The sequence below is a fragment of the Penicillium chrysogenum genome (assembly GCF_028827035.1).
Source record: "Penicillium chrysogenum strain IBT 35668 chromosome Unknown utg000005l_segment0_segment0, whole genome shotgun sequence".
NCBI lineage: Eukaryota > Fungi > Ascomycota > Eurotiomycetes > Eurotiales > Aspergillaceae > Penicillium > Penicillium chrysogenum.
The window spans coordinates 5,838,567-5,856,702 of record NW_026622753.1 but is presented as its reverse complement, the minus strand read 5'-3'; the positions used below and the strand labels follow the sequence as shown (position 1 = coordinate 5,856,702).

The 18,136-nt window shown below is 49.5% G+C and overlaps 3 protein-coding genes across 3 annotated transcripts; 2 read left to right on the top strand and 1 right to left on the bottom strand.

Moving 5' to 3' along the window:
• Nucleotides 1-145: 145 nt before the first annotated feature.
• On the top strand, nucleotides 146-2,589 carry N7489_010608 (fungal specific transcription factor domain-containing protein; the record flags this gene model as incomplete). Its single annotated transcript, XM_056716357.1, has 7 exons — nucleotides 146-181; nucleotides 312-409; nucleotides 571-944; nucleotides 994-1,316; nucleotides 1,372-1,782; nucleotides 1,833-2,065; nucleotides 2,127-2,589. The coding sequence occupies 7 exons, from the start codon at nucleotides 146-148 to the stop codon at nucleotides 2,587-2,589; spliced, it is 1,938 nt and encodes a 645-aa protein (XP_056563979.1).
• A 1,048-nt stretch (nucleotides 2,590-3,637) lies between these two features.
• On the top strand, nucleotides 3,638-9,035 carry N7489_010607 (putative Rho guanyl nucleotide exchange factor; the record flags this gene model as incomplete). The annotated part of the gene is made up of 4 exons (XM_056716356.1): nucleotides 3,638-3,905; nucleotides 3,976-4,365; nucleotides 4,480-8,237; nucleotides 8,292-9,035. The coding sequence occupies 4 exons, from the start codon at nucleotides 3,638-3,640 to the stop codon at nucleotides 9,033-9,035; spliced, it is 5,160 nt and encodes a 1,719-aa protein (XP_056563978.1).
• Nucleotides 9,036-9,832: 797 nt separating this feature from the next.
• On the bottom strand, nucleotides 9,833-13,356 carry N7489_010606 (GTPase-activating protein; the record flags this gene model as incomplete). Its single annotated transcript, XM_056716355.1, has 3 exons — nucleotides 9,833-12,095; nucleotides 12,144-12,495; nucleotides 12,552-13,356. The coding sequence occupies 3 exons, from the start codon at nucleotides 13,354-13,356 to the stop codon at nucleotides 9,833-9,835; spliced, it is 3,420 nt and encodes a 1,139-aa protein (XP_056563977.1).
• Between the last annotated feature and the right edge of the window lie 4,780 nt (nucleotides 13,357-18,136).

Genomic DNA, 18,136 nt, shown 5'->3' with positions numbered 1-18,136 from the left:
GCCGACCGAAACAGGAAAACAGATCTGAATACTCTCACTAAGCGGCACCGCAGCCTCCGCAAGCCCCGAGCGATGTTGGAAATGCTGAAAAGTCATTTACCCTCCTACTAGGGGATATTAATTCGAAGTGATTGCGAATTACCTAATGAATGATCAGACGAGTGACAATGTGCTGCGAGCTGTGAGTGCCGTCACATGGCTTTTGGGATTCGTATACTGATGATGATATTAGTGTGACCTTTGCCACTCAAGAAAGGTGAAAGGGTTTTATCGGATCCATTTACTGCTCTGCGACTGATATCTTCTAATAGGTTCGCTGTGATAGGCAGCTAGATTGTGCCAATTGTACGGATGCAGGCGTGAAGTGTAGTCGTACAAGAGCTCAACGACCTCACCGGCAACCATCGGTGTATGTTTCCATATGAATCCATCTTACTTTTGCTTTACGCTTACGGGGTTTAATAGTATATCTGCCCTCGGGGAAAAATTGTTAACCTTGGAAAGGACAGTTTCAGAGTATGATTGCCATTCTTCTTCTTTACCTCGGGACTCCAGTTGATTGACCCATAGTGAAAGTCTCATTTCATCAAATGTTGCAGATCCCAACGATAGAGATACGCCATCGAGAAAAAGGAGACTAGATGATGCCTGGTGCATAGAAGGGGCTTCTCAATCTGCCCAGAATGAGTGTGCCGTTGGCCCGACGACACACCATGCAGAGAAGGCCAGAGTCGTCATACAAGGAGAGCTTGATGGAAATGAACGAATGGACTGTGAACGAAAGGCAATCCTCAGGTCTGCCCTCCAATTTGTGGATATTACGGGTCAGAGGAGAACCTCAGTTACCGATAAATCTTCGCCGCCAGAAGTGGACCATGAAGATTTTCAACATGATGGTCCATTTATTGCCCCGTCGCCGGAGCTGCTTTATATGCTTCTTCCAGGTAGTAGCATTCATTTTCATTGTCAATACATACACTAATAGATATACAGACCCAACAGCTGCTGTCGGACAATCTAGTTCCGTACAATGGCCGGACCACATCTCGGATAAAACACTAGAGAAGATGGCTTCGACCATTCTCAGCGACGACGGCCTTGAGCATGGGCAGGTATTCTACCAGTATTGTATATGCGTTTATGTGAAGGCCATATTCCATCTCTTCCGGAAACCGAAGGCATATAAGGATCCTCGCATCAACGCACAATTTCTGAAGTCCAAGAAATTATATGAAACATATGCCTTCCGCGCTCTCAAGAGGCTCAATTTCCTGAATGCCCCAACTCTTCCCTTCATTCAGTCGTTGATATCTGCTGTATGTCATCAAGCTTCCTTCTTCGGAAACTCTTTTATTGACAAGTATTGAACAGGCATCCTTCATGCGGTATCTTGGCAACATGAGCCAATCGTGGATTCTCAACTCATACGCAGCTCGTCTGATTACTGCTCTGGGCTACCATGAAATTCGCAATCCGCTTGGGATTTCAAGCCTCGATGAAGAAATCCATAGCGCTGTATGTTGGTGCTTTTACCTTGACCGAACTCTAAGCACCCTTCTGTATCGACCACTGTCGTTGCCAGAGCCTCGCATCTCTCCCGCGAACTTGATCAGTGCCGACCAATCTACGGCACATATCCCATTAATACGCATATTGTTCGATTTAGCTCAGGTCCAAGGAGAGCTGCTGGATTGCGGCAATGCGGATAATACTCGCCAAATAATTGCCAACCACTCAAGACTCCAAGAACGAATGGAAGCCATACATTCGACATTACAATCGGTGAGTTTGACTGAATGCCTGTCTTTCTCCAAGCTAACCTATTCTCCCAGAGTCGAGCCTCAGCACCCGACTGTATCGCTGCGGATTGGATCGCAGGTGAATTTTGTTATTACGCGATTCTGGTTGATATTCTTCGGTCACGCTTAAAATGTACCTTTTCTCCTTTGACACACAGGGAGTGTTTGTCATATTCCCGCAAATCTCTCAGGGCACTGCATCATCTTCAGAAGAATCTCGCGGATACCCCTGGCTTCGTGGATCCTTATCCATCATTCCTAACATGGTTAGTTGATCTATTCCCAGCGTCACCAGTTTTTCCACTCATATCTCTTCATCGTCTGCAGGACTGTTCTTCTATATCCCTTAAGTCCATTCTTCGTCCTCTTCTGTAACATCATTGGAGAACTAGACATGGATGACTACAATCTAATGCAAGACATCACGACAAGTCTATCTCAGTTTGCCGCAAGTCCATACATCTCGAAACTGCTGAAACTGCTGCACTACTTGCAGGATCTCTGCGTACCATTGATTCAAGCCAAGCAGCGCATGGGCCCGCAGGTCAAAGTCCCTACTCTGTACCCTTCAATGACTGGGACTTGGCACGACCATCCGGCTAGTACTGATGAGCATGCGCATGTCTTGATAGATGGTTCTTCATGCACTGATCCTGTCACTGGAGGAAACCCTCAGCAATGGCAGACGCCCAGTGATGGAAGTTATGCACCTGATGATGCGTTGATGTGGCAATTGTTTAATAGCCAGGTCTCGCTGGAGTGGTTCGAGTCATGCCCTTTTTCTTATTGAGAATGCGCGTTGTGTTTGTTGACATACCTGTCTCAGCAATTCATCTCATTTCTATAATCTTTTGGTTTCTTTGCCTTTTAGGTCGAGGACTGTTAACCGTTTGTTTGTTTCGATGTATATATTGGGTGAATTTCATAGCGACGATACCAACCACCGACTGTTGCTGTGTCCTGGACTATTCTAGAGGCCAGGCCCAATTATATGCAGTCGTTTTAGGCAAAAACATACTGTTTCCCAAGCCCAGTCACTGCATATGTGGTTGTGGATGCAATATATACATTGTGGGGGCCGACTCCGACTCAGCCTCACAGCCTTGCCCCGAAAAAATACGAGAAGAATTGGGGGCGATTCTTCACGTTGTAGGATTCATGCCCAGGTGGCCCCATATTACATATGTACCTATTGGGGTTCATGATATCTTCAAATTAGATATATGATGTTTGATATTGGTATGATTTGGTAGCCAAAAAGAAACACCTACTGAGGTATGGAGTACAGTATGACGGCACTGGACCCCTACCGGATCCTAAGCAATAGAAACACAATTTGTAACAAGCTGAAGGTAAAGACATCATATATATGTGCAATTACACGTCGTAAACTCAGATAATATTGGACTTGCAGTAGATCGTGCCCAGATTGATATCAGCCTCGTAAAATAAAGTGTCGTGGCAGGTGGTGAACCCCGTTGGCGGTGGGGACGGTACCTCGACTAGCGTGGGCGCAGCTGATGTCCCAACACACCCCCATCTTACCCAAAACAACTCCTTTCGCATCTTTGGACTTGGTCTCTATTACTATATCGCACTCAGTCTCATTGGGAATGCCCAGAGCCAGCTCTTCGACAGCGTGTTACCGACCCGCGTGGTCGTTCCCCTCATTCCAAACATTCTGAGTTGCTCTGGACTAGTCACTCGTTTTGCTATTCACTTGAGTGCCCGAGATCGGAATTCACAGTCCTGCTAAACAACCTCTCGCGCAAAACTGGACGCGTCGAGTCGAGCCAAGTCGAGTCGATATCTGGTCGGACCCTCACACCTCCGAAAACATGTCGCAATATCCAAACGGTCAACAGGCATACTACGGCCAATCCGCAAACCCTCAAGCCTCTGTCCCACCATCCACCGGCCACTATGAGGTTTATTCGTCCCCAAACCCCGTGCCGGACCAGCATCTGCCTCGAAGGATGCCGAGTTACAATGCCGGGGATGATTCTGGATTCTTCAACCCTGCTCGGGCCCAGAATCTGAGAGCGACCGAAGAAAACAGACAATATTCAGCACAAGGCAGTGGTTATAGTGGCAGCGCGGGACAGGGTGGCTACAACGCTGTGCAGGGGGGGCTTTGAAGATGACGGAGACTCGAGATATTCACGGACTTCCTCAGACGCCATGTCGCGCATGTCTCCGACTCGCGCCTCTTCGCAAACCTCCACTATGTCTTATCAATATCAATATTCTGGCGCTCCTTCATCCCAGCCGGCCTACAACCCACAGCAATATGGCCTTCCCCACACGCAGTCGCAACCGGTCCTCGCTTATAACCCTCAGACGTACACTGGCTCCAGCAATGCTTCTTACGCACCCCCAGCCTCGGGCCATCAACCATATAATCCTGCGGCCTACCAGTCCACCGCTGTGTCTGGACTAAGCTCTCCGGTTCTACCTAGAAGGCAGAGCGCAGCTTCACACTACGGGCAGACACCGCCAACTCCGCAATCGTACGGCTTCTCCCCCAACAACCACCACTTCCACCGCCGAGGGGCCCTGATCACCCGTACGGAGGACGTTCATACCAACCCATGTCACCCATCACTTCACCTAATTACGTGCCGTCAAGCTCCCCGGGCATAATGCACATGCCTCCGCCTACATCACGTCCTTATTATAGCAACTCCCAGGGGGGCTGCTGCGTATGACATGCCATCTCCCCAGTACACCCCAGCGATCCCAAGCGGTTCCTTCGAAGAACAGCCTCCCATGCCTCCAGTTCACCAGACTCATGCAAATGGCCTGTACGGCAGGCCAAGTGTATCTCATTCCGTGTCAGGGCGAACCCTGCCGACGCCCCCTATGCAGATAGACTTGCCTCAACATCCACCGAGACGAACTGACACTTTGACTCGACACCCTCAATCACGGCCTCTTCCTGGACCCCCAGTCGATGAAGCCGGAGCAAATGGCAATCACTGGCCGGCGGAAGCCCTGATGGCATATGAAGATGTGATAAGAGAGGATGAAGCGGCAGCGTTGGACTCTCAAAACTTTGCCCGGCGTCACAGTTCTAGAGCTTCCCATGCTAGCTCTGCTTCACGAATGCACTTCTCGCCTGATGAGGAGCACACCCACACCAATGGTAACATGGAGACAGACACAGGCCATATGAATTATGATGCCTACAGTGACGAAAGCGATCCCGAAGCTGCCGCTGGTTTGATCATGCTGCAAGAAGACATAGCACGTGAAGAGCGCGAGAAAGAGCGGATGCAACGCGATACCAATACCTCAGTTCGCAGCTCACGTGGATCCAACATTTCGCCAAGGGAGCATTCACCACTCTCTGATTTCCATGACGATGCCGAATTCGTCCCTGACCTATCCCAGGTCGAAGGTGGCTACCAAGCAAACGTGCACTACGGTGTTTACAGTCCAGAAGATCACTCAGACCCTGCCGCGGACAACAGATTTCCAGGCACATCTGGTTCATTCAAAAGCTCTCGGCCGCACGAAGAGCGTGGTGAGTATTATAATGGATATGGACATCATCCGCGTCTGGCATATGAATATGCCAGACGCCTCCATCATACGCCGGCCGATGCCAGGGTAGATGCCAGTGGTACAGGAGGATTATCGGCACCCGATGCCTATGGGCGGCGGATGAGCTTCGACTCTGGCGATGAAGGAGAATCGCCATATGATCAGACGCATTCTGGAGATCAATCCGACGACGAGAGCCCCCACCGATCCGCGCCCGAAGATCTCTTCTTCCACCCTGGGATGCGTCCATTGCCACCAGCACCCGTTGAGCCTGCCGGCAATGTTGACCTTGTGTCGTATTTGATGCCTGCGGGCACATATAACAGCCACTCGGAGCAGCAGGATGACTTGGATAGTTATTCACAGTATAACCACCCCTCCTTGCCAACCTCAGCGGAGTCTTATGGCGATGCTTTGCTGAGCTCGTCCCAAGTTCCGCGGTCGTCATCCTTGTCGACCCCTATTGGGCCTCGTACTGATGCGCCTATCAGGTCGAAGACCGATGCCGACCGGCTGAGGTACAGGCAGCAGCAGCAAGAGCTTCTCTCGCAGCTTCAGCAAAAGGACCTACCTCATATCGACCCAGCAGCGGCAGCAGCGGCTATGACACTGGATCTGCCAAGCATCCCGGCTGGCCGGCGCAAGAAGTTCCATCCCGCGAAGCTGTCATCGGAACAATTCAAGAAGTGTAGCGAGCCGTGGGCTTTGAGTTCCCTCTTGGCCTGGATTAAAGATCTGAGTGAGGACGAGACAGATCTTAGGGAGCAAGCAATTGCCGATGCCATGGTCGCGTTGTTCACTCACAAAGTCCCCACCATGAACATTGCTGATGCTGAGACACTGGCTGCTCGAGTTGTGAGGGGTATGCTCGAAGAAGGTGCATTGGTGAAAGAAGAAGAATGGGTCAAGTTTGGCTCAGGCACTCTTTCGGGTATCTTGTTCCAGATCACCGGCACAGGATGTTACTCGCCCATGCTCCACTTACACGAGGTGCACATTGAGGGTACTGATAGTTTCGGTCGATGCTACTCGCATCACTGTATGCGAACATTGAAGAAGGTCAACCTCAAGGCGCAAATGATGGCACCACAGAAGAAAATCGAGGACTGGGTCACTTTCTACAAGGTGCCCAAGGAAGTCTGGGAAGCCCATCCGAGGAAAGAAGTCGATCGACAGAACAATTTGCACGAAATTGTCACTACAGAAGACTCCTACATGGGGCAACTGGATGTCCTACGAGAACTTTATCGTGATCAATTGGCTAAGATGAATCCTCCAATCATCCCGCCGAAGCGATTGCCCAAATTCTTGGCCGACGTGTTTGGCAAGGTGGATTCTGTGAAGAGAGTCAACGAGGATTTCCTGTTGGCGCAGCTTAAATACCGTCAAAAAGAACAAGGGCCTTTCATCTCTGGATTCAGTGACATCTTCCGGGAATGGATTCGCAAAGCTAAGAATGTATACATCGACTATGCTGCAACCTTCCCAACGGCAAACTATCTTATGCGCAAGGAGGCTGAGCGCAACCCGCACTTCAAGCAGTTCCTAAACCAAGCCCGGGAACACAAACTGTCAAATCGCCTTAGCTGGGATACTTTCCTCAAAGCTCCGATTACCAGGATCCAGCGGTATACTCTTCTCTTGGCGACTGTTCACAAGAATATGGTCAAGGATAGCGAAGAAAAGGCAAATCTGGCACAGGCTATTGAAGAGATCAAGGTCGTGGCGCTGGAGTGTGACAACAAAGTTGGAGAGATGAACAAGAAGGCCGACCTGATGGAATTGGCATCCAAGCTGCAATTACGACCGGACATGAAGAAGGAGGTTGAACTCAATCTCGAACACTTGGGTCGACAGATCATCCATCGAGGCGAGCTACAACGTCCTGGAACCCGCACAAGATTCCTCGTCGATACACATGCCATCCTGTTCGATCATTATCTCGTTCTTGCGAAGATATTCACAATGCGTGACCGGGCAGTGAAGTACGAGCGATACGATATTTCAAAACTGCCCATCCCAATGGACTTATTGGGCCTGGAAAGCACCGACGATGATCCTGTGGTCAAATCATCCGTTAGGGGAGTGGCGACTGTCACGCCCTCCCAAGCGGGTGCTGCCAGTCCTCTTGCACATACAGGGTCTGGTGCATCTGGAGCAAACGGGGTTGTTGACAGCTCGAGGGATGACAAGATCCTGTACCCTTTCAAAATCAAGCATCTAGGTAAGACTGGAACATATACTCTGTACGCTTTCTCGGCACAAAGCCGCCAGGAATGGTGCCAAAAGATCATCGAAGCGAAGACAAAGCATGCCGCTGCTCTCTTCTCTCAGAATGCCGAGCCATTCCGGCTACGCGTGCTTGCGGACACTGCGTTCGCATACTCTGATCATGCACCTGGCTCCAAAAGTGTCACCATCAAGGGTACCCCTCTCCATCGTGCGATCACAGAAGTTGAGAAGCAATATGAAGGCGAGAAAACTCGTCCTCCAGCAGTATGCAGGACTGCAGTCAACTGTGCCACGGTCTTCCAACAGCCACCTGGTCGCATCATGTGTGCAATCGGCACAGACTATGGAGTGTACATGTCTGAGCTCAATAATCCGCGGGGCTGGTATAGGGCGATTCCCATCACGCGGGTCACACAAGTCGCTGTCTTTGAGGATTTCAATCTGCTGTTGTTGATTGCAGACCGGTCTTTGATTGCATACCATCTCGATGTGGTCTGTCCCCCCAATGGGAAAAGCTCCCAGTCATCTCAGGATTCAGCCCGACGAGCCCCGCAGAAGTTGTCTGGCAACCGCGAAGTGGGCTTCTTTGCTGCTGGTCGTCTGAAGGACCGATACTTGGTTCTGTACAAAAAGCGTGAGGGGTTGTCGTCTACATTCAAGGTATGTACAGTCCCAGCAAACTGAAGACAACAGCAAACTCACACGAAAATCTAGGTTCTCGAGCCTGTCCTGCAGAAATCATCCACAAATAAGAGCCGCCTGTTCTCGCGTCGTTCACAAACCGAGTTCTTCCGCGATTACGACGAGTTCTACATCCCTGCCGAGACCTACCGAATCAACATGTTCCACTCCTCGCTTGCCATCTCGACCCAAAAGGGCATCGAAGTCCTCACCCTCGACAAGAAACTTTCATGGTCTGTCCCAGACTTTAACTCCAACGATACCCAAGATGCACACGACACCCTAAACAGCATCGCCAACCGCATCAATGGGCTCAAGCCACTAGGCATGTTCCGTCTCAGCGAGAGCGAGTTCCTAGTAGCTTACCAGCAGTGCGCCGTGTACGTCAACAAACACGGCGACGTCTCTCGCAGTGTAGTAATGGAGTTCGTGGGCAGCGCACACACAGCCTGTCTCTATGGCAAGTTCCTCATTCTCTTCAACGACGACTTCGTCGAAGTTCGCAACGCAATGAACGGCCGCTTACGCCAGGTTATCCCCGGCCACAATGTCGTCTGCATCGATGACGGCAGTAAGGTGCCTGGCTCTCTCAATGGCAATGCGCAGGCCAACACCGGTGGCTCAATGAGTCTTGCTAGCGGCTTCTCGGGCTCTACCAATGGCTCTCCAGGTTCCACGGGTTTAGGCAACACGGTCAAAATCTGCATGCAACATCCAGAGTATGAGCGGAGCCAGATTGTCTTGGAGCTTGTCGAGAATGAGGGACAAAAAGACTAAGGCAGTGCCAGTCGGCCGTCTTGGGTCTGTCATCGTTCACATTTCACATCTTTGGTTTCGCACTTGGAGCTTGCATCTACCACAAAACTTACCCTTTTTCTTCGCCTTCTTCGTGTTCCTTTCATCCACCCAACCGCTTTTCATCCCTTTCTCTTTTGGGCCTTTACTCTCCCCCGTGGTTATCCTTCTTCTCTATGGACGGTGGCTCGTTTGTCCATGCCTATGCTTGTTTTATACCCTTTTTCTTCATTTGCGTCGTCATCATACAATGCCATTCTACTTCCTCTTCGAAGGCTTGGTGGTGACTGATCGCCTCCGCCCCCCTGGGGTTATTCCACCTGCTTGATGATGATGCTGTACATAGAAAACGTCATTACATCTCATGACTTGACGATTCTCTAAATTCAGAACAGTTTTGATTTATGGGCGACTTTGCCCTTTATGAATTTTTGATTTAGTTGGAAACTTACGGGTCTCGAATCTATCTTTCGATCTCCACATTTTTACATCGCAAATACCCTGTAGAATTCTGTACATGTACGAAGAGTGCTACAACGAATGCGCATGTATACATGAACAAGGGATGATCCGGCGCGAAGTTCTTTCTAAGGGAATCTAGAATCAAGGTCCCAATCCGACAGGGACCACGCGAAAGAGGAATTGAAACATCCAAACCAAGGGTTGTAGTACAAAATTGTATGACGATCTAAGCAATAGGTCGGCAATGGAAAAAAAAAAAAAAGAAACGCATGAGATGGCAGTCAACCGTATATGACATCAGACAGTATGCAAGAATATCATGACTCAAACTCGACGAGCTTGCTGATAACTTCGCCATCACGGGCCGTGGGGGAGCCATCGTCCTTAGCAGAAGCCGCAGAGCCGGACACCTTGCGAGGAGCGTGGTTCGCATCATCCTTTCCGTCCAAGAGAGAAGTTCTCTCTTCCTTCCCACCGCCAAGAACCTCAGCTCCTTCAAGGAGGTCACGGTCAGCGTCACGGACAATACTACGGCGCTCTGTATCAGCGCCGTATGCGCCAGCGCCCCAACTGGGGATACCACCGGGGATGGCGGCGGCAGTGTTCTCACGACGGGGATAGTCTTCGTCGTCCTCTTCGTCTTCATCTTCCTCGCGGCTGAGAGCGTTACGCTCGAGATCGCGCTGCGCCTCGTCCATTCGCTTCTTGACTTCGGCGGCCATGCGGATTCCGTCCGAGACGATGTTGTCCAGGACACCGCGCAGGCCCTTGCCTGGTGGCACGATGCCTCCTGAGGCGCCGGCGACGGGTGCTGAGCCTGCAGCGAGTCCGGAGGAACGGATGCTGCCTAGGTTGGAGAAGGTTGTGAGGTTGGACGACATTGAGGATGATGCGGCTAGAGCAGCCGGGTGGGGATGGTCGGATAGGTGGAAGGATTGAGGGAAGTAGGATTCAAAGAACTGCTCTAGAAGTTCGTCGGCCAGGACAACCATTCGGAAGGTGGGGAGAGTGATGTGTAGGGGATTATTAGGATCGAGAGCCGGGTTGGCAGACTCAGACGTTGAGCGGTTATGGTCGTCGCTGTTTGATTCGGGGGTCGCTGACTTGGCTGTCTGGGCGGTTGCGTCTGGTGCTGGAGAGCTGGCGGGCTTGGTATCATCAACATCAATCAGGTCTTCTTCTTCGTCATCATCGCCAATGGCAAAAGAGTCTAGCTTCTCAGTTGCCTCTGCCGTTGCATCTTGCTGGTCTGCTTTTCGGTTTTCTGGGTGGCTGGGGTCCGCATATTCGAAACAGCGACGGATGAATGCGCTGACACTACCAAGGAATTTCTCGTCGGTAGTGAGCGAGTTCTCAGCATGGTCGCGGTCTGCTGTCGAGTTCAGGTTTTCCACAGATGGGGTGGCCGTGATTGTGCCCTCAAACCCACGCCGGGAGAGGAACAACAGCGCCTCGGAGATTTTGAGGATTCCCTCACGATCAACTTGGCCATTTCCACTGTCATCGTACAGGTCGAAGAAATAGTTGATGTTGTTCATGATGTCAGGGGATCCCTTCAGCCGGGCGAGACCATTCACCACATTTTGGAGATTCAATCCCTCCTCGGGGTTTGTGGCCCACTTGCGGTAGAGGCGTTGCATGAACTCATGGTCTGCTGGCTGTCTGCGGTTCGCCCACAATGCCGATTTCCCTGATGATGATTCTTTCCCTGATGGCCCAGGGGAGTCAGCGACTGCCCATTTGGACGTGGCCGCTAAAAACTCCCGGAAGGCTTCATAGTCCATATGTGTGGGGCTAGGCCCGAGACCGACACGACCAACCTGGGTATCCGCAGGAGGAGCAAGCATAGAAAGGCGCTGGGATCTCTTCCGCTCTTGCCGCCTCGTCTCTTCCTCGATAACTCTCTGGCGTTGCTCCCACTGGTACAGTGTTTCATAGAAGCGGTCGTATATCGTTCCAAGATCATCCACACTCAGGCGTTTGCTTTCGGGCCCAAGGTTGCGAATAGAAGTACGCTTAGCAAAAGTCTCGATGTTTTCTAACACAGCGCCCTTGTGCTTCTCGCGTGTCTCGGTGATCGTGCTGTGAGTGATACCAGAAAACTCCTTGAAAGCAACCACCATCAATTCTTGGAATCTAGTGATGGCTCGAAGCTTGGGATTCTCTGATCTCGGGTGGGCAGATTCATCCAGTCGTGAGAAATACGACTTCAAGACAGAGATAAATGACCCGTCATCTTGTGTCTCGAGAAGCTCCTCGCCATTAACTCGGAGAATGGCAAGACCGACCTGGAAGAGGACTTTCGGCCCTTCTAAGAAGAACACATCCAAGACACGGAAAGCAAAGACGAGCGGCATGGAGTTAATATATAGCGAGAGAAACCATGGCAACGATACCACAGAAAGTTGTACATCTGATTTGGTGAGGTGATCCCAGAGAACTGGCATTGTTTTCTCGACTAGAGACTCAAACACCTTCTGGTCGAGTAGTGTGCCGTACATCGTTGTTGAATAGTAACCGGGAAGGAGACGGTCACACAGCGCAGAGAGAAGGAAAAAGGCTTGTGCCTCTGACATATATCTGGTCAAGTTAGCAGACACCCTCAATAACTGGGGGTTCTAAACACACATCAACAAGGCGGCAACCACAATGTTCATGGCTTGGCAATACCCAATCTCCGGGTCAATCCAACTGTACGCAGTGAGTACTCGCCGCAAGCGTCCAATGCCTTCTTCGCTCTGGAATCCAGGATACTCTGGCAGACTGCGATTCAAATCTTTCTCAATCTCATCGATAGCAAGGGATTCTTGTCCATCAAATTTGGACAATGTCTGTTGATACAGCATCGGGGATTGTAGACGAAGGAACAGAGAACCGGATGTAAGTTCCCAAATTTCTCCGCGTAACCGATTTGGCAAACCAACTCTGATCAGCTTGTGGAATGTTGGTTGGCGAATCAACGTGGCATTGCGACCATTTTCTAGTGAGATCGGTCAGATGTTGGAATATACGATCAAAAGATAGATGACTTTTTACCTCTGAAATATTCGCCCCAAAGTCTCATCTTACTGCGATCGCGCAGCTTGCGCGCATCGCCAGGGTAGCGGAAAATCAGACCCAGCCCGGCATCCGGTGGTTGACGAGTATCTGACTCATTCCCATCTTGCCCCTTTCCTTTTGCACCTGAGAGCAGATATTCCGAATAGCAATCCGTGACGACAGTCCGCAGGTTGTCAACCTCCTTCATTCCTTCCCGCAGGCCTTTTTTCAGTGTGTCACAGAATCGCTCGCAGGCCTGTCTGCTACCGACAAGCTGCAATATGAGGCGTTGAGGGACGAGGTTGGGTTCTTGCTGCTTATTGAGCAAACCATTCCACGTTGTGAGCGCAAGGGAGAAGACATGACTGGCGCTATGAAGGCGTTCGACACGTCTTATGCAGGATAGCGGGAGAACGAATCCATTGCCTGATGGCCCAGTGCCGTGTGTCTGGCCAGTCCAGGCGGTCGAAGCACTTGCAGTGGCAGAGGGGATGAAGCTTGTCGGTTGGGTTGAAAAGCATATGAAACGTTCACTCAGATGCAAACGTCCAGTATATGTGTTTCCCGCCCGGTCAACCTTGCGGGAGCCATCTCCTTGATTGGCCGAGGAATTTGGTAGCGGTAGAACGAGATCAGCGGTGATCTCTTGAAGCGGGTTCTGAGAATCAGGGAGGCGGAATTGTTGCCGGAATAACGATGCCTTTGAGGGATTATGATCGGGCGAGGATAGGGCGGGAATGTTGAAGTTGGCGGGGTCAATCAGGCTCTGGGCCTTTTGAACGAAGGACGACCACGGTATCATGTTGGAGAGGTGACGTGGGAATTTATGTGAATGTCCTGAAGCCGATAACCGATGATGTCGGGATCAAGCTACAGTTACTCCGAGTCCAGCAGATCCGGGCTAGGAATAGGAAAAAAAGCCCGTGCGTAGTTGAGATTGGAGCTTCAAGGTCATCGTACAAGCTAAATCATCGTTGGCCGAGGACTACGCCTGCAGAACAAAAGGATTGCGTCTGGTGTTGTTGTCGGATTGATAAGAGGGGGCGTGATGATGCCGGGTTCACGTGACCATCATCAGCCTTATCTGTCGTCCCGAGGGGTTTGCAGGGTTTGTATTATATAGTGGCCTCAGGCACTCTACAGATCTATAACGTAATCGGTAAGCGAACCGCCACTGTAAGCGAGCCGCCACCCTATCCAAAACGCGTCCATGAATTAGCACTTAGTTAATTCAACCACCCATTATGCCACCAATTCGCTCTCAATCCTCTGTAAATTTAGCAGAGCAAGAGGGTAGTATCTTATTAGCTATCCAGGCTTTGAAAAATGGAGATATCAGTAATATTACTGCTGCTGCCCGCATTTTCAAGATACCACGTTCAACATTACGCGATCGCGTTAATGGCCATACTCAACGAGGGATTACACGCGCAAATTCGTGTAAACTATCCGAAATTGAAGAAGAAACTCTTGAAAAATGGATTCTCTCTATGGATTCCCGAGGATCTGCTCCCCGGCCTTCTATGGTGCGAGAAATGGCGAATGTTCTCCTCGAGAAGCGCGGAATCACCCCGGTATCTTCGGTCGGCGAAAAATGGGTGTATAACTTTGTGAAACGGCGCCCTCTCCTATCCTCTCGGTTTTCGAAACGGTATAACTACGAGCGTGCGAAATGTGAGGATCCGGAGGTTATAAAGGGGTGGTTTAATCTTGTTCAAAAAACTATCTTACAATTTGGGATTCACCCGGACGACGTTTATAACTTTGATCAGACCGGTTTCGCGATGGGATTAACGGCGACTGCGAGGGTGATTACGAGAAGCGAATACTACGGTCGGCGAGCACTTTTACAACCTGGAAATCGAGAATGGGTGACTAGTATCGAGTGTACGAATGCTACTGGCTGGGCCCTCCCGCCGTGTGTGATTTTTAAAGGCAAAGTCTTTATTGAATCTTGGTTTGATAGCCTCCCGGAGGACTGGCGCTTTGAAGTTAGTCCTAATAGATGGACCTCTGATGAAATCGGACTTCGCTGGCTAAAAAAGCTCTTTATTCCTACCACTTCTGTGCGTACGAAGGGGATATATCGGCTTTTAATACTTGACGGCCACGGAAGTCATTTAACCCCGAAGTTCGATGAAATCTGTGAAGAAAACAAAATCATACCAATCTGTATGCCTCCGCATTCCTCTCACCTTTTATAGCCTTTGGATATAGGCTGTTTTGCGGTGCTAAAACGCTCGTACGGCCGGATGGTTGAAATGAAAATGCGGAACGGAATCAATCATATCGATAAACTTGATTTCCTCGAAGCATACCCTCTCGCACGAATTGAAGCTTTTAAATCAGAGACTATTAAAACAAGCTTCGGAGCAGCTGGTTTAGTCCCTTTTGCACCGGAAAGAGTGATTTCGAAGCTTGATATTCGTCTTCGAACCCCTACCCCCCCTCCCAGCCGGGGTAGTGATTGGGATCCAAAAACGCCTTCGAACTATATACAATTGTAAAAACAAGCTTCGTCAATCAAAGCCTTGCTTCGTATAAGATCAAGAAGCCCCCCGAGCCCGCTTAATTCTGCTATAAACCAGGTTTTGAAAGCCTGTCAAATGACGATGCAATCCGCCGCACTACTAGAGAAAGAAGTGAGCGATTTACGCGCTGAAAACGAGAAGAAGAAGCAAAAGCGAACTCGATCTACAAGGACGATAGTCCACGAAGGGGATCTCTCAGTTCAGGAGGTTCGTGAGCTACGTTCAGAGCCATTTGAGGCCTAAGTTGCGCGTATCAATAACTATCGTGAGCGGGTTTCGGAAGGTTTAAGGCCGCCCCCCAGGCCGGACGAGCATGTGGAGTATGTAGGAAGCCAGGACATAGGAGAGAGACATGTCCAGATAGATGATGATTTTAGTTAATTTAATTTAATGGCGTTTTGGTTGAGATAAATGCATTATAAAACCATCTATGGTTGTAGGATGGCGGCTCGCTTACAGTGGCGGTTCGCTTACCGATTACGTTAGTTAACTAGTTAGTTAACTAGCCTAGGGCCGCGTATAAAAGAAGAAGGGGTTTCTATTAACTAGTTAGGAAGCGAGAGACTTACTAGATTATATAATTATATTCCTACCTAGTATATCCATGGATGGCCTATCTAGCACTATCTAGTAGAAAGAAACTAATCCAGTCGGCAATGTTTAAACCCCTCGATGATGATATAGTTCTGCTAGAGCATGGCATGACGCCCGGTGGGAATATCGATCCCGATCTTACCAAGGAAATTTGTCAGACGACTCTTTTGAGACATTTTCCACCGAGACTGAAAATGGCAAGTACTTCCTTCGTTCGATCTTTGTCGACCTTGACCCTCCGTTACATATATGTAATGAGTATCGAGAGACTTGAAATAGGAGATTGGGCACGACCAACGTATTGGCGGGGATATATCCTATAGACGAGATACGCTCTGGTACCTACCGCCATTTGTTCCACCTAGGTCAATTGATAAGCGGGGAGGGATTCCAAGGTTATGCGGCCATCAACTGTACGAGCTCCCTAATATGTGGCATTCGTGTGGTCAGGTCTAATATCTAATAGATGCTCTTCTTTCACACCTTCTAGTGTGTGTGCTATCGCGTGCTATACTCTGAAAAGTTCATTTTACACTAATTGTCTGGCAAGGCTTTGACCTAAGAAACCAAATAGTTGTCTGCGATCCTCACAATTGCAAGTATATAAGGCTGTTGTCCTTTTCTACCGAGTTACTGCAACCAAGCCGTTGCTCTTGTCAAATCCCACGCGTCTTTCAACCTCGCCGAGTGGTGTAGCTTGAAGTTTGGTATCAATCAGGACGTCGTCGACAGCCAATTGTCAATTCCCTTATAGTTTTCGCAACCGCTCCTCCAGCATTGTGTAGGGATTGAACCATGCTTAGATCTTCTGTGTCTGTGGTAGCTAGGTGGAGAGAAGTGACGCCCTTGCGGTTGGTTGCCAAGGCGTTGGCTACAGTGGTAAGGGCTCGTCGGGTGGTCGATATATCAAAGCAGACTTCTAAAGTACGCGGATACGCCATAACTCGCGTTGAATCGGTGCAGGATGGCTCGTTTCCTATCTGGAGGGTTCTTCAAATGCCCTTGGCGCATGGAACAGATACGAATAGCTCACTAGTGATTAGGGCAAGGGATGCCGTATCAGATTCGGCAGACGATGGATATGCCTCGGCCTTTATACGACATGTAGGTGAATAATAATTACAAGGGGGCAAGACTTTTACAAGAGCCATCTAAAGATATAAGGGTCGACATTTGTTTGCCATATAGAGCTAGGGTAGAGGTTACATACCGCGAAGTTCTACAATATGCTCCGCTATCTGGATGGAGTACCATTGAGTACAGTGGCTATGACCGACTACAGAGAAGAGCCTAAGATGTAGAGATAATTCACTTGTGAGGCTTGATTGACATGGATATAGACATTACACAAGAAATACTGCACAAGCCTGAGATGCAAGGACACTAACATAGTATAATCAGACGACATGAGGATTTTAACACACTGTCCAAGCTTGACATGAGAAAAAAACTTATTGAAACCAAACAGAAGTCCAGAAAAGGACAGGATTTGTAGAACATGATTCGAGCGAGCTTAACATAAAAATCGAAGAACACATTGAAATGAAACAGGATGTAGGTAGAATGAGAGCAAGAACAGACTGGAACAAGACAAGATCCAGGAATAGAACAAGACATTGACAAAAAGGCAAGGGCAAAAGGATAATTTGGCACGAAACAAGATTTGAACAAAATCAAGCTCAAGGCAATCATTGGCCATTGAAAATTGGGTGTGGGATAGCTCACTATGAGCGAACAAGCATATGACATTGACTCAGCACTATGCAGACTGTGCAAGTGGAATTGGACCTCAATCAAGAGACGGCAGAACCGCCCATGATTTTCGGGTGACAGAGGGCCCTGTAAGAAGCACCAAAAAGCATCGACTGTTGAGGAAAGAGAAGATAGAGCTGGCTTGGCAAGTGATCGGCATAGGCCAAACGACAGAGGAACACGACAGAGGAACTTGGTCTTCCTTTGCTTCTTTGTTTGTTGATTTCGTTCTTGTCGAGTGACCGGAGCTTCAACAAGGCGTGAACGTGGATCTTTTTGGCCCTGGGAAAGTGGACCAAGCGACAGCGGAAACTATTGTCATTGTTTTCTTTTTGTCTTTTGTTCTTGTCGATTGACCTCGAGCTTCATAGGGCTAACTGCAACCATGTGGATTGACGGCGGAAAAGAGGTGGAGAGCCTAGTGTAGCTGATGATGGGCATGTCTGGGTGAGACGACAGCGGAACTCTTTTTGTTTTGTCTTGTTGGTGTTCTTGTCGAGTGACCTGAAGGTTCAGCATGGCATGCGTGGGTTTGGCCGTGGGTAAAGTGGAAAGTGCCGCCGGACAGGTTGTGTGGCCAAGGGTATCAACAACAACAGAACTTCGTGGATTTTTCTTTTTCTTTTTATTTTTTTGTGGACTGCTTTGTTCCTGTCGATGACCCTTGAGTATGATGGCTCGGTGTTTCCCGGCCGATTGGCCCGG